This window comes from Peromyscus leucopus, chromosome 14 (genome assembly GCF_004664715.2).
Source record: "Peromyscus leucopus breed LL Stock chromosome 14, UCI_PerLeu_2.1, whole genome shotgun sequence".
Taxonomy (NCBI): domain Eukaryota; kingdom Metazoa; phylum Chordata; class Mammalia; order Rodentia; family Cricetidae; genus Peromyscus; species Peromyscus leucopus.
In genome coordinates, this window is record NC_051075.1 from 88111973 (window position 1) to 88128726 (window position 16754).

Genomic DNA, 16754 nt, shown 5'->3' on the forward strand with positions numbered 1-16754 from the left:
TCACACAGTCAGCCTTGAAGTAAGAGCAAAAGTAAGACATACAGAAGGAAGAGAAAGATAAAACCCCAGAGGCAAATGGTAGATGGGATAATTTAATAAAAACTGGCTAGAAATAAGCCAAGCTAAAGCCGGGCATTGCTAAGTAAGAATAAGACTCTATGTATTTATTTGGGAGCTGGGTGGTGGCCTTCAAAAGAGTAGAATGAAAAAACAACCAACCACAAGGATACAAAATGATTACACATTTTTATAAAATACCAAGAGGCACGCTTCCTAATGGATAGGAACTAAGATGTGGACTGGGATTCTGTCCTTGTTTCTGCATATGCATGCCAGTCATACCTAGTCAGGAATCCAAATGTGGTCAGATTTGACCTAAAGTTATTTGGAAAGTTATAGTGTAAAAATAGAGAAACATTCTTCTGTGAGTTTAAGGATAAATATTTAGAGCACACTTAGAAGTTATACTGGTTTAGAACAGTGGCAGTAGTAAGTTCCCCTCTAGGATCCAGGACCTTACCAGCAAATGGGTATTGGCTAAGTTTACAGAAGAGGCATGAATTCCTTCCTAAGAGAGCTGTTGGTTGCCCCTAAGATATATCACTATTGAACTCTTGAGGATAGCTGTCACCCATTGTTGTGGTCCATAGGCTTCACAGTTGGATAGGCTATTGATTGCTTTCTCCTTTGGTGGCTTGCGTGCATAGCACCTTCAGATACTGTGAGAACTAGTCCTCAGGAGTGAAGCATTTGAGCCAGATCCAGCTCATCTTCTCTAAGTTTTGTGTCTAAATTATGATGTCTTCTGTTTTTTCCCACTGCCCCTTTCATAGCATCTGTATCCTACTACCCCCTTTCCAGATCTCATCAAGGAAGCATCTTTTTGCACAGAGACCATGTCAGAAAACCACAACTGGTCAAAATGCAGAGAATATTGATACTGGGCTGCCCATCTCCTATTGATATATCATTTACAATACAAACCCTACACCCAAGGTTCAGGGAACATTGCAGAAGAGGGGCCAGAAAATTTTAAGAGCCAGAGGACCAGGATATCTGCTATGAGATAGTACCTTCTAATACAACAGAGAAGCTGTACCCATGTAAGCTCAACAATATAGTCCCCTAAATAAAGCCAGCACTATGGCGATACCAATTGACACCAACATGAATGAGGGACATCAAATCCCTACTCCTAGATGAAGACCTACAGGAGATTAATGGCTGTTATGAGAGAGACTCAACTTCCCCAGGAACAAGTGACCTGATAGGTTATCCTATCCCAAGTGGTCAGCCATAAACATATACATAAGGGCAACATTAAATGGACTCAGTAGGTTGTATTTGCATATATATATATATATATATATATATATATATATATATATATATGTAACAATAATGATTAAAGAGAAGGATGTCATAAACTTTAGAGGGAGTCAGGGAGACAGGAGTTTTAGGAGGAGATAGAGGAATAAAATTGATATAAATATAGTACTCACGTATGAAATGCTCAAAAAGTTTAAATAAAAAGTATCTGATCATTTATCTTTACTAGGAGGTGATAGTTCAAACTCTCAGCCTTAAAACAAAAGAATGAAGCAACTTTTAATGTGAGCAAATTCTTAATTAGAGATACATTTTTTTCTAAGCAATAGTATTTATTTAAATATAAAATAATCCCTTAAAGCACATGAACATGGTTAAAGATAAGAATTTTGGAGTGGTGAAGACAATAGACTGATAGATATGGCAAAGTAGGATAGCTCTAACAATAGTCAAATCAAACACAATCAAACTTTAAACTCATCTAAAGATAGTGATTAATCAGGGTATTGGATTTTAAGAGATTTATATCAAAATAACAGATAAATGCAGAATATAAAAGTAGAAACTTTCTTTTGCTAGCATACCACATACATGTGTAAAGAGATATGATCATGCTCATATATTTAAAAGAAGAAACCAATTATGTGATAAGAGTCAAGAGAGAGCAAGAGAGAGGTAGACTAGATCAAGAGTGGAAAAAGTCAAAATAAAAATGTATTTTAAAGGTTGATCAATGAAATACATTGGCTGCATCGTATGAAGTCCTGGTGTGTGATTGTACAGTAGGGTGAAGATAAATAACAATAAAATGTGTGTTTTACAAAATTAGAAGAAATTATTTCAAAGGTTTTCATCGTAATGAAATAAAGTGTTTGACTTATTTATTTATTTATTTATTATTTATTTATTTATTTATTCATTCATGTGTTTACCCCAACTTTAGTACTATATACTGAATCAAAACACCATATACAAGCAGTTTCTTGAGATCAGGGCTCAATAAAGAGCTGAGACTAGTTGTAGTAGTTGTCATAGTGTAAAAGTTTACAAAATCGAACTATGAATGAAGACAAAAGGCTAAGCCTTCTCCAACAAAGTAGACTGAGTATCATGTTGACTAAACACCTGATCAGTTTAATGTACCATTACCAAAAACAAGAGACCAATCCCTCCTTGAAAGGAGTAATAATATGCAGACTCAAACTATATCTATAATTTTTCCTACTGTATCTAATATTCAATCTGAATTTAGTAGTCATACAAGGAGGGCAAATATATGAAACAAATTTAGTACAAATATGCATATTAAAATGATCAGATATAGAATTCAAAGCAATCCATAAATATTTGAGATATAAATATTCATAATAAGACAGTGGACAAGCCTAAAATCTAGTTTTAAAAATCACAAAAGACATATTTTAACTCAAAACTCTAAAAGCTACAGTGAACATACTGGGGCTGCCTGGGTTGTGTTTTTTTTTTTTCTTTTTCCTATAAGTAGCTGTCTAAAGATCATCACATTTCTTTACATGAGAAAGGAAAGAACGATTTATCACTTATTGAAACACAAGTGGCTGTTGGTTAATTTTTTTTTTTCAGAGATGAGAAAGGAACAAGGTGTATGTAACTAGATACCAAAACTTTGTTTGTTTATTTGGTTAGTTGGTTTTTTTTTTTTGTTGTTTTGTTTTGGTTTTTCGAGACAGGGTTTCTCTGTGCAATTTTGGTGCCTATCCTGGATCTCACTCTGTAGACCAGGCTGGCCTCAAACTCACAGAGATCCGCCTGGCTCTGCCTCCCAAGTGCTGGGATTAAAGGCATGCACCACCACTGCCCGGTGACACCAAATCTTAGAGGAAACCAAGAAGGGACTTGCAGAACTTTTCCTCTACAACCTGTTGATCAAAATAGTTTAAAGCCATCTTTATTGCCTTTAAAGGATTATAAAACTGAGACTATGGAGAGGAAACATTAGCTTGGGGCTTGTACCTGTCCTTGTTTCACTCCTGTTGCACTGGTAAAATATCTGGAAAAGATAACTGAAGAGGAGAAAGGGGTTAATATCAGCTCACAGTTCCAAGTAAGAGTTCAATCATAGCAGAGAAGCCACTGTGGCAGGAGCTTTCACCACAGCCATAGTCAAGGACGGAGACAACCAAATGCATTTGTGCAACTTGCTCGCTTGTGCTCAGCTCCATTTCTCTACTTACATAGTCCAGGATCTCCTTTCTAAGGAATGGTGCTGCCCATAGCAGGCTGGGTCTTCTATATCAATTAATTATTAAAGACAGTACCTCAAGGACATACTCACACGCTAAACCAATACAGGCAAGCCCTCATTAAGATTCTCTTCCCAGGTAATTCTAAGTGGTGTCAAGGTGATGATTAAAGCTAACCATCATACTGCCCAAGCATAAGGACCAGAGCTCAGGTTCCCATCACCAGCATAAATGCCAGATGAGTATGAGGCTCACCTGTAATCCTAATACTCAGAGACAAAGGATGTCTAGAACAAACTAGCAAAATTAGCAGTATCAGTAAGCTTTAGTTTTAAGTGAGATACCTGCCTCAATGTATAAGGTAGAGAGAGACAAAGGAAGACACTTGATGTCAACCTCTGGCCCCCAAACACATGCGCACACATGCACATGTACCTGCATACACATGGGCATACACACATTCAAACACTTCACACACACATACACACACACACACACACACACACACACAACATACATACATACATGCATGCACAAATAAAATTGTGAAACCTAAAATTATAGAATCCAATAAGTTAGACAAAGTTGAAGAAGGAACTGGCGCAAAGGAATATAAGAAGAAAATATACATACTGAACATGGGAAGAAAAGAATAAAATTACAGAAAGAAATGTAAACTGTACATAAGTATCTGGTTATCAGAATTGCCATACACCACTAACTAGACAAATGAAAATAGTGTCAATGTATGTGACTAGAAATCAAAAAGAGAGTGAAAAATGCATTATTATCAGACAAAAGATAAATAGCTGATATTGCTTGTAAAGCTTTTCATTGTAACTGCTAAAAAAGCTGCATTTGTATGGCTGCGATGTATTTAAATTATTTACTTATTATTTATTAATTTAAATTATTTGTGTGATATATGCTTATATTAATATTCATTTGCATCTATTCTATTATACACACACATTGCCTGGTCTACAAAAACTAGCAAACACATTTTTGTGTGGTACTAAGGACTGAACTCAGAGACTTGTGCATGCTAGACTCTAATCATTCCGTATTCTCAACCACTCTAACATTTTATTTTGTGAGAGTATTTCATTGAGTTTCCCATTGTCTCACTAAGCTGCCTCCTTCCTCAGCCTCCCCAGTACCTGAGCTACCAGGCTGTTGTTTTTTTTTAAAATTATAGTTATCTATTTGTTCATTTACTTATTTATTTAGTGTTTATGGGTTTTGTGTGTGTGTGTGTGTGTGTGTGTGTGTGTGTGTGTAGAGGTCAGAGGACAACTTGTGGGACTTGGTTCTCTCTGTATACTAGATGGGTCTCAGGACCAAAGTAAGATCATCAGGCTTTGTTGCAATTGCTTTTGCCCACTAATCCGTCTCACTTGCCGGCAGGTTTTCAGTCAGTGGACTGAAGTGAATACTCCAAGCTGAAGAAAAGCAGTCCCCAGTGTAAGACTGGAAATGAATGAATGAATGGTGAGCAAGGGAAAGGGGAAATACATGCACAAATATAAATTAACAGGGGCTGAGTAAATACGGTTTATAAATATCCCATGTGGAGAATAAATCCATATAACAAGAAGTATCCAAAGCCAAAGGGCAGCAGTGGGTCGTGTGATAGCTTCAGTTTAAACGTTTTAATAGCAATCATATTCTATTTTAGTAAGTCAAGGTTAGATGTTGACAGATTATAGCTAACAACTATGAACATAATTGTAAAAAAAAAAAAAAAGCCTATAACTGACATGTTAATTCAGCAGGGAAATTAAAAATATGTTATTCCAAAACAAAGCAAAAATGAAGGAACAAAAGGGAACAAGTCACCAAAGAACATAAAATAAACAGAAAGCAGTAAAGTTGTTTCTTTTTCTAAAACTTCGTCTCCAGTCCTCTCAAGTTCTTTAGTAAGTACACTAAAGCTGCACAGTCACAAATAAAATGTATAGAGTTCAGATGATTCTTCCACTAAATTTAAGCAGAAATAGCATACATAGAGTTGGGGTTTTTGTTTGTTTGTTTGTTTGTTTTGTTTTGTTTTTCAAGACAGGGTTTCTCAGTGTAGTTTTGTTTCCTGTCCTGGATCTCACTCTGTAGACCAGGCTGGCCTCGAACTCTCAGAGATCCTCCTGGCTCTGCCTCCGAAGTGCTGGGATTAAAAGCGTGTGCCACCACTGCCTGGCCATACATAGGGTTTTAAATTAGAGAGAGGTGAGCACCTAACTTTACTAGTTTGATTGTTTTTAAGAGGTCACCTCTAGTTCATCAGGATATTTTATATTGAATGTGTACAATGAAATCTTAGGGTGAAGGCAAGCTAGTCTATGTGCAAAGTCAAATCGTAAGATGCACAGCCAGCTGTGATACTTTGGGAATGGGCAAATGTTGAAAAGAGAAAAATACCCTGTTTTCTAGCCTGCTGTTAGCAAGCATGGCATTCTTTCACATTCTGAAGTTTCTAACAATCCAACAATCCCAACTGAGCCAAATTATCTCATAACACATCATCCAGCCCTGTATATCATCTTATCTACCAAATTCAACAACAAATAAGAGGTAAAATTCCTTGTGGTTTATTTACAGCATTCAAATTTCATTTTCATCCTTTCTTCACCATCAAATCCTGGCTGAGGTCTATGTAATAAAAAGACAAGTCACAAACCATAACAACACCCATCCACTGGTACTAAGGCAAGACCCGAATGATAACATGGGCTTGTTATCATTAATTTTGTACTAATTTCACAATTACGTATTACATACTAATGTGCCAATCATTGCTGTAGAAAGATTTTTCCCAAGTATGTGACACTTGGCTTGTCCTCTGTAAAGATGTACAGTCATTCATTTGTTTAAGAAGTACAAATTGATCATCAGAACTAACGAGTCATTTTTTCAGTTGTGGTAAGTCCAATGATGGGTTGTTTCCTGGTCTTAATGGGCTTAATATATGGCAAAGAGTTATATTCCAAATAATCACCAAATAAATGGATAACCCATATTATATAAAATAGTTCACGCTACAGTAAAATCATAAACAAGGCTAATGGGAAGGGGTTCCTGAGAAAGTGGCACTCACATTGAACACTGAAGACTGAATAAAAGCTAACTGAGAAATATCTTCTAGTAGAGGAATGAAACAAGCAAAGGGAACATGATTTATAGAGAATTCAAAAAAGGCCACTGTGGCAAAAAAAAAAAATGACAAGAATAAAAGGGAATAGTTTAAGATGAGATGAATGAAGGACTACTGGAAGGACTACTGGAGGCTTCAAAGACCCAATTGTTTGTCCATTTCTACAAACAATGGAATTCACATAAGGTTACGAAACAGAGTAATGGCATGATTTTACTTGAAATACAGAGCTTCTTGACTATCGAGACAGTGGGTTGGAGAGGAAAATGAAAGTAACAAGGGTAAGACAACAGTCTCATCGTATGGAGGTCACATAAAGCTGTTTTAGAATTGTAGTGTTGAAGTTGGAAAATAGATACATTTGAAAGGAATTCAAGAATGGAATTCCAGGATTCTATAATTCTTTGAAAGTGATAGAGACAGAGAAAAAGAAGCCTTCTGGTTTTGACTTTGTAGAAAGAAACAAATTGTGAGCAGATTCTTTGCAACAGGAAATCCTGGGGAAAGCCCATGGTTGGAAAGTGTATTAGTAAGGGTTTTGATGGTTATGATAAAACACCATAAGATTTATTTTAGCTTACAGTTCCATATCACAGTCCATTACTGAAGGAAGTCAAGGCAGAAACCAAAGGAGGAACCAGGAATCAGGAACTAATGCAGAGACGATGGACAACCGCTGTCTACTGGCTTGACTTTCATGGCTTGCTCAGACTACTTTCTTGTAGCACCCAAGACCACCCACTCAGGGGTGGTACTGCCTACAGTGACCTGAGCCATCAATCATAAATCAAAATATAATCACCATCACTCATCAATCATAAATCAAAAGATAATCACCATCACTCATCAATTATAAATCAAAAGATAATCACTACAGTCCTTTCCACAGGACTGATGGGGGCATTTTCTTAACTGAGGGTCCCTCTTCCCAAATGACCCCCAGAATGTATGAAAACTCAAGGATGGTTTTCCACAGAAAACTAGCCAGCACAGGAAGAGAGAACATGAATGCAAGTAGGAAATGTTGATTATCAATTCCTGTTGAGATATCTAAGTGCAGACTGAAGCTCAGAAGAAAGTTGAAAATATAAAAACCAAGAACTGGGACACAAATCATAACCAGGACCATGAGAGGAGATAAGCTGTAGGACAGACGGACGTGATGGCCCAGACAGACTGGCAAGGTCACAGGGAACAAAGAGCTGGACCAAAGAAGTGGTTTGTAAGGTGTATTTAGGGAACAAATGGGAGCATCACACGCAGAAGAGTTGGCAGGTGTTAAAAGAGAGTCTTCCAAAAAGCACATAAGAGTCTAAAAGTCGTGTCTTTTGATTGCCTCATCAATAATCCTAGTAATTTCCATTTTCTCTATATCTTCATCTTAACAGATAAAGTGGACACCATTACCTATCAGCCTGCTGTTAATCACCATGCACAAAGCCCACAACGTACAAATCAAAACACTGGAGCATCCGTACAACTATAATGATCACCTAAGCAATAAAAATCACGCGATTTCATCCTGAAACATAAATGTTAGGGATTCTTGATTGTGTAAGACCAACTGACTGCATGCTAGGAAGTTCACAGCAGAATACATGGGAATTACCCGTGAGGACACGGCAGGAGATGGAGCACGACTTTCCGCTTCACCACTCTCACCTTCGGGTTTCATCAGAGGACCCAGGTCAATCCTTTTGTGCCTTTTTATCAGTACGTATTGCTCGTAGAAAATAAAGGATTTCATCGTGGCACCTCCCTGTGTGTGTCTTATACACTGTGATTGTATGTACTGCCTCATGACCCTCGCCTAACCCTCCTCTTCCTCCTGAGCCTCTTCATTTCTCCCCATCTCTATTTTCATTGTTTCTTCGTTTGTTTCATTGTTTCTTTTCTGCCCTCATTGACATAGAAAACATGCAATGCTAGTCTTTTCAGGCTCTGGCTCATTTCACGAGACGTGGTGACTTTCTGTTCCAGGCACCTACCTGGCAAAGAACTTGATTTTGTTCTTCTTTCTGAATCATAACTTATTGTGTGATATGCCGTGTCTTCTGTATTGTATCTGTTCATCTGTTGATGGACACCAAACTGATCCTAGGACTTGCAAATAGCCCTGGCCAATTCTAATTAAGGAGGCACAAACTATCTATAAATCAGCCCATAAATGCTGAGTCCTACTTGTGGATCCAAGGTTTCAATTTCACCTGTTGGAACACTGGACCGAGACTGCACCATAAGAAAATGTATAACTACTTTTAGAACAGTTGGTGTAACGTCACATAGCAAAACTAGACTAGCCCACTAAAATACTAAAATAAGCTACCTTGTTTACGAGGTGAACAGGCACCTATAATTAAAAAGGCTAATAGCCAAGGCCTCGCGGAGTCCTTGACTCATAACAGGTTTCAGCATTTAGAATGATTATAGTTCTTGGGAAAATGCAGGAATAATTTTATTGTGCAATGGTTTTATTCAAGTTTAATTTTGTTAATGCAAAAAGACATTAGGGATAGTCAACGCTCTGACCTGACACGTGATTTCTAAATAGTAGTATGTCTTCCTAGTGTGTATTGGCTTCATTCCTTTTTCTAACCCACAAGGTGACATGCTTGTAGTCTGTTACACGTTACAAGGAAGAAGAGTGAGAACAAAGGCACTGTCCTTGAGAGAACGCCTCTGGATCTAAATTGCAGTAGATAATGCATCCCTTCCAAGGAAAACACACAGACATGATCACTCCTGTAGGCCACCTGCAAATAAATGGTCCAGCGTAGGGAAATTGCTAGGCCTGCAAGGACAGGTCTATTGGTTCACAGCAGAGAGGATGAAAAGGCTTTTCAGCTACAGAGCCGCACACTGACACAGAACTGCTGCAGACCCGGCCCTGGCATACAGAGCTGACACAAAGGGATGAGGGTGAGGTTGATGGGGGAAGAGGCTGTGCGGGAGGGTGGGGGCGCCCTAGGCCGCGAGGTGGTACCTGCGCCGGGTCCAGGGCCCCTGCCACTGACTCTCCGCTCCACAGATGCTCGCGGAGAAGCTGCTGGTAGCTGAGGCAGTGCTTGGCAGCAGATGGTAGATTCCCCATGCCGCAGCCTGGGTACCGCGGGCGGTGTTAGATCGCAAGGCCTGAGCCGGGAAGGCGTAGGAGCCAGCCGGGAGCGCGTCCCGCGGGTGCCCGCACAGGGTCCGAGCTGCACTGCGGCGGCGCGCTTCCCGGGCAACGCCCAGGCAGGGGTGCAGCTGGCACCTGAGTCCAGCGCTGAGACCCAGAACCCGGATGGAAACAGTAAAGTGAGGCAGGGTGGCACCCCCGCCCCACCCCGAATGTGGATCTGTCAGGGTTGACTGTCTGCAGGTGCCCACCCACCTACTAATGCCTGAATCAGAGCTGTGGGGAAAGACAGGGGCCTCTGAGAGGAAAGAGCACAGGGCTCTGTACAGACATTGTTTCATTCCCAACTACAAGCCTGGACGGTTGTCCCTCCGAATTCGTTTGAGGTCTTGTGTCAAAACTCTATTTAAAATTGCTGAGGCGCTTTGCTATATAAAAAAAGGATAAACTCTATTAAAGAGGATCCTAAATTAGGGGAGATCCTGGAGGTAGGCAGCACACCATGAAGTTGTCCGTAAAGCTGATGGTGCAAGACAAAGGTTGAAATGCTGGCATTTATTGATTTTAGTGGTTCTCTCCTTCCACTACCATGTGGGAGTCAGGAATAGAACTCAGAGAGTCGGTCTGCCTTGGCCTGGCCACAAGCCCCTTACCATCTCCCTGGGCCTGAAGATCTGTTTCTTGTTAATAGAAATGGCACAATAACTAGAGGCTAGATCCATTCAAACAAAAACAAGTCCTTGGGAGATTAGGACCAAAGATTTATATGGTAGCCTTAGGACCAGACAACCCCTGCTTCCTTCTGCCTACTTCACAAACACCCTTAGATCGCAACACCCTGATACTCTTCTGTGTGGAGGCTGTAGCTTGCAGTTAATAAGACACAATCACCGAGAATAGTCTCTGGGGTCCCTGCAGTCTCCCAGAGACCCAGCTAGGTGTCTATGGCCAAGATGCTAACTGATCCTACTTTTTCCACAGCAAGTAAGAATCAGGAGTGGACTGATGCATACACTTGCACGCACAATGGAATATACAAAGCTTAGTTTCTAAAGCATAACATGAACAGATGTTCAGGGGATTCACGATCCAGACCTGTTAAGGAATATTTTTTATTAATTCTTTGAGAATATCATACAAGGTATTTTGAACATATTCACTCCATTTACCCCAAATTCTCTCAGCCACATCCACACCCCTTCCATCCAAGCTTAAGGTATGTTTTATAATTGTCCTTTCCTCATTTCAACCCCAGCTACAATGAAATTTTGAGTTCTGCAGTTCTTTATTGTGAGGACTATCCTGTGCATGATAAGGTGTGTGTGTGTGTGTGTGTGTGTGTGTGTGTGTGTGTATCCATGGATGTTTCACTCCTATGACCATGTCTGCGCCACAAATTCGAAGTGCCTGCAGAAGCAAAAAGAGAGTGTCAGTTCTTCTGGAACTGGTGTTAGAGATGATTGTCAGTCATCATATGAGTGCTAAGAACAGAACTTGAGTCCTCTGCACAAGCAGCCAGGGCTCTTAACCACTGGGCCATCTTTCCAGCCCCGCATGAAAAGAATTGACCCTACCCACTAAATATCAACTGTTATATAAAATCACCATTCCTGATACACAACTGTTGATGTGGCTGCTGCTGCTGCTGATGATGATGATGATGATGACGATGATGACATTTGCTGAGCATTTATCATGGACCACATACAACTCTAAGCACTTCCTGGGGATGTCACCAATCTCACAAGGAAGGTCCTATGACTGTCATTTTACAGATAAAGCCACTTGCAGCACAAACTGCTTAATGAGAAAGTCAGAATTCAACTTCAGTAGCTGGACTTCCGTCCACGTCTTTAATTGTGACTATGACCACTGATGCTGCCTCGCTGAAATCACACTCAGCCAGATATATAGTATTTGAGGCATAACTTCTTTTCCATTATTTCAAACATTTAAACATTAGGTGAGACTTATTAGAAATTTAAAACCTCTTGAGATTAAGGTAACTGACTGTCCTCTCCCCAAGTTGTTAAAATTGCATCAGAAACTAGAATGCCTGGGGGGCAGGGGAGATCTAAATGTCAGGTGGAGTTAGAACCCTGGGACCACACTTTGACAAGTGGACATTCAACAATAAATATCAATATCCATTACATTAGAATCATTATTAGAATATCATCAGGGTCTTATTATTTTTATTATCAACAGTTCAGAAGAAATCTTTACATTGTCTTTAAAATTCAGGATTTATTCCATGTATCTCAGCACTTGTCTATTTTAGTTAAATCTTTTCACAACTAGCACCAGTGGGTAGAGGTATAACCCAGTGACAGTGTCGTCTTAGCAGATTTGAGATCCTGAATGCAGTTTCCAGTGCTGCAGCCATCACTACCATCCAGCAAAAATTCAACTTCTTTCCCTACCCTTCTATCTTAGCCTCAAATCGAGTCTTCAGATTTCTACACAAAATCAAAATACCCAAATAGCATAATTAAAGGTTTTGTCCCTGTTTGGATTGCTATGCCTTTAGAAAAATGTGATTTTTCCCCCTTTGCTCTAAAACCTTGTTTTTTAAATAGTTCCAGGCTGACCACAGACTATTATAAAGAATACTATCTAATTACAGAATTTTTAAAATCTCATCAAATGCAATTTCTATAATTTGAAACACATAGAATATTTTATTTGCTTTCAAATTTCTAAAGAAGTAGATGGAAAAATACCAACTACAGTAATCTATACTTAACTTACAATTATCAATTGATTTCCATACACTAGGCATTAGCATAAAAGGTTTTCATGTGCTAACACATGTAATCTTAGTAACAGCCACCTCACATAGGCTTCTTTAGTACAGCCATTTTGGGTGTGGAGAATGAGAGTTACGAAAACATCAACAAAAAGTGACTGAAGTGATCAACATTATCTAATGACTCAGCTGTCTAGAGACAGCTGTCTACATAACCAAAGTGACCCATCTCCCCCGTGACTCAGCTGTCTATAGACTCAGTCATGACCAAAGTGATAGAGCTAGCCAGTGATTTCTCTGTTGTATAGAGAACCCTTGACCAAAGTGAATCATCCATCCATCCAGCGACTCAACTGTCTACAGACTCAGGACCAAAGTGACAGACCTATCCAGTGATCCAGTGGTCTATAGACCCAGTTATTTGGCACCAAATCTTTGCTGGTTGCCAGACTGCCTTTCTAATAAAGTAGAAGAATTACTGCTAGATTCCATATCCCTCATCATCTGATAAGTAGATTAATTAGAATATGTGTCTCACACACAATAGGAAAAAAATGTATAAAAAAAACTATACCATCTATGAAATTCTTGGCAGCACAGGCTAAGACACTTTCTTTATTAATAAATTAATGTTTAAAGATAATCTTAAAGCCAATAATTCTAAAATATCATTCATACACTTAACTGACATTCCTCCTTTACCATTAATTCAAGTACCTACACTCATGACTTTATTTCTTTTAAAGATTTATCTATTTTATTCCATGTGTATGAGTGTTTTGCCTGTATGGGCATAAGGGTACTATGCATGTGCCTGGTGCGCAAAGAGCCCAGAAAAAGGAGTGGGAACTAGCCATTGGAGTGCAGGAAACCAAAATCTGCTCCTCTGTGAGAGCAGCAAGTATGCTTTTATGCACAAAACTCTCTCTCCAGACCTCTCCACACCTCCATATTACTTTGAACCACAACAAGAAGATGGAAAGTTAAGGGGACACAGGAATGGAAGGACCCTTGACCAAATCTGGTTGAAGCCTCTTACCAGCTGAGGAATATAATCCCAGCAAAGCTGACATTTGCTTAAAGCCCTTCTTATTTCTCAGCTCTAAACCTGCAACTCACTGAGAGTCTTTCTACCAGATTTACCTACCAGAACTGCCCAGTATAGTAAAAAGGATAGCTCCGAAGACCTTATGACCTCAATGGCTCTGAATTTTATCAGATTATAATCCCATCCAAGGCCCCTCCAGAAATACCCCCATAATTTCATCAACCAAGTAGAGAAATGGACACATTAAAATGTTCTTAGCAACCCTTTGCAATATCATTTGAAATCCACAATGGTATGTAGGGTCATGCTAAGGTACATAACTGTGACTGTGCCTTGAGAAGCCCACACCAACACTCGAGCACGTCATTTTCTTTCTCTGAGCATCTCTCTTTCTCTTAACCTCTGTGCTTCAAACCTATACTAAAAGCAAGGCTGGGGAGATGCCTCAGTAGGCAAAGTATTCACAGTACAAAGGTGAGAACCAGAGTTCAGACACCTAAAATTTACTTAAAGGCCAGACGGTCATAGCAGCTGCCCATGACCCCAGCACTCTGGGAGCAGAGATAGATCCTCAGAGCAAGCTGCTTGGCTAGACTAGCCAAATTTGACTAGCTCCAAGTTCAGTGAGAGACCCTTCCTCAATAAATAAATTGGAGAAGGATAGAGGAAGGCATCCAACATAGGCATGAACACACAAATGCATATGCCTGTCTCACACACACACACACACACACACACACACACACACACACACACACACCACTTGTGTGCGTGAGAAAGAAAGAGAGAGGCAAGAATACACTTGTAAACACCCATACCATATACACATTCACACACCAAGTAAAAGGAAGAAAACTGTAGTAATGAAAAAGAATAAAGATGCATTTTAATAAATGGTTACTATTCTCTGAGAAGCCCATACTCATTCTCTTGGGTGTGTTTTATTCTCTCCCTGAACACCTTTCTATTTTTAATAAACTCAAACTCTGCTTCCCAATGACTCCCACTGATACTCTCTTCTGCATCTAAGCCAAAGATGCTGTTTCATCTGAATTGAGGTCCTTAAAAGATTAGAGGACTTCTCAGCCTGCTGAGGGTGATAGTGTGGAGCTGTGCCTCTGTCGCTGGCCGCTGACAGCCTGTCATTGAAACAATATAGCCAATTCACCTGGTTCAGTCTTAGTTAATACCAGTCCTGTCCTGCTCAGAATTAGCCTAACTTGTCATTTTCAGCAAAGAGATTTATTTAAAAACTGAATAAAACGAAGAGGAGAAATTGATCCTCACGTTGTAGCTCTAACTCCTGCCCAGTCTCTTCCTGCAGTGTGTGAGGTATTTGCTCTGAGAATGGAGTTCTCAGTTTAGCACATGATTACATCTGCAAGACGACCTGGCAAGCCTCGTCTTTGCTTGATCTCTTCCAGATGCAACGTATCCACTATCTCCCTTTCAAAGTCAGCATGCAGAATGCCAGCTGATAAAATGAAATGTGTTCTGAGAGAAGCAGCCAGGGAGTCCTAACTCTCTCTGATCTTGGGTGCTGATGGCGGGAGGGGGAACCAGCCCTAGTTCTCTGACAGTTCTTTGTTCTACTAGATAATTTGGCTCCTGATCGTCCTGTGACTTCTCTGAAGCTGAATCAACGAAAGATTTAAAATTATGCATACATAAACAATATGAGATAACAGAGGCTGAGCAGTCCTGCTACACATGGCAGAGAAGTCAACACTCGGGATATGCTTTTTTTTTTTCATGCTATGCTGCAAATATACAGTTTCTATTATCTTTCTTTTTATCTCTGTTAATACTTTTAATTTTTGCAACAAAATCAGAAGACACAACTTTCTTACTAAAGTATCAGCCGTTAGGAAGACAATCCTTGAGCAGATTGTCAGTACCTTGAACAGTAGGCACAGAACATGGAATGTGTACTGGTTCCCAGCTATAAGACTTGGCCCAGGTAAATAGTTTTTTAGCTATTTTAAATCAATCCTGCCTAGTCACATTCTAAACGGTTTGTTGTTGCTGCTGTCATTTGCACAAAAGATAAAGTTAGTCTGTTCCATGAGCAAGAACTCCTAAACAAGAAATTTCTGTTTGTTACACGATCCTCACAGGTTTCCAGTACAAGCACAGCTCAGCCAATTATAATGAAAGTTGTTTTCATCTGGCGTCTAGGAATCTAAGGAAGCCTGTTAAGCTTTTATTCTGCCAGGCGAAAAGATCTGATTTTATTGGAGATGTTACTATTAATTTGTTTTAAAGTTCAACATTAGAGATAAAATTATTTAATTTTTGCTGTGTTGATATAAACAAAACTTTGGGTGAAGCACAGAAGTATAGGGCAAACAAAGTTCTTGTTAAAATTCTGTAAAGAAGAAATGTAATTGGAACTGGATGGGAAGCACAAATAATCCCATAATGTAGACAAGTTCAGGAAAATAGCCTACTAACTCCCACTGAAATGTTAATAAGAGATATTGGGGTGTCTGGGAACTACAGAGTTCTCAGTGAGCTGGAATCCTGGAAAATTGGTGGCTCCTCCAGCTAGTGGCTTTCAGATTCTCTTCTTCCAGAGTTGAAGGATGGATTTCAAGGGACTTAGAGGCTGAGATTTAAAGAGTAGTGTATCATAGATTTATGGACAGGAGCTTAAGAGGGGAAAGAGAGAGCACTGTTTAAGTAATGCATGGAGATAAGACACATGTGGCTGACAAGCAGCGAGTGACAGAGTGGGGAGGGGGTGCTTCAGGGTAAGGAAGCTCAGGGTGCCAGAAAAAGAGTAATTAGGCTCTGGCCAGCGCTCTTAAGAAACAGACAGAAGAGAAAAGGAAAAAGCTAAATGTTTCTCAGGACTCAGAAATGTGGGTAGACCCCAGAACACCTCCTGATGGCTCCTAGAGATGGTTCTGAAGGCAAAGAGTTGGGGAAGGAGAGATACATTTTTCTCCTTACGGGCATAATCATTCCTCATAGCTCTTTAAGCACGAACCCTCCTTCTAGTCCTTGGTCAGGTGACTGGCTGGCACAAGGGAGGAGACACATGTCTTCACCCCGTGGGAGATTATACTCATCACTGTAATAATGTGGGTGTCAAACCAAACTATGCATACTAGGAAACAAATCATTTATCCACAATT

At 39.7% G+C, this 16754-nt stretch overlaps 1 protein-coding gene across 1 annotated transcript in view; it reads right to left on the reverse strand.

Moving 5' to 3' along the window:
- The window catches only part of Hmgcll1 (3-hydroxymethyl-3-methylglutaryl-CoA lyase like 1), a 119954-nt gene extending 110076 nt beyond the window's left edge, over positions 1 to 9878 (reverse strand). The window contains exon 1 of the mRNA XM_028864950.2: positions 9683 to 9878. Coding sequence (XP_028720783.1) covers positions 9683 to 9790 — 108 coding nt within the window. The 5' untranslated portion in view covers positions 9791 to 9878. The remainder of the gene's footprint in view (positions 1 to 9682) is intronic.
- Between the last annotated feature and the right edge of the window lie 6876 nt (positions 9879 to 16754).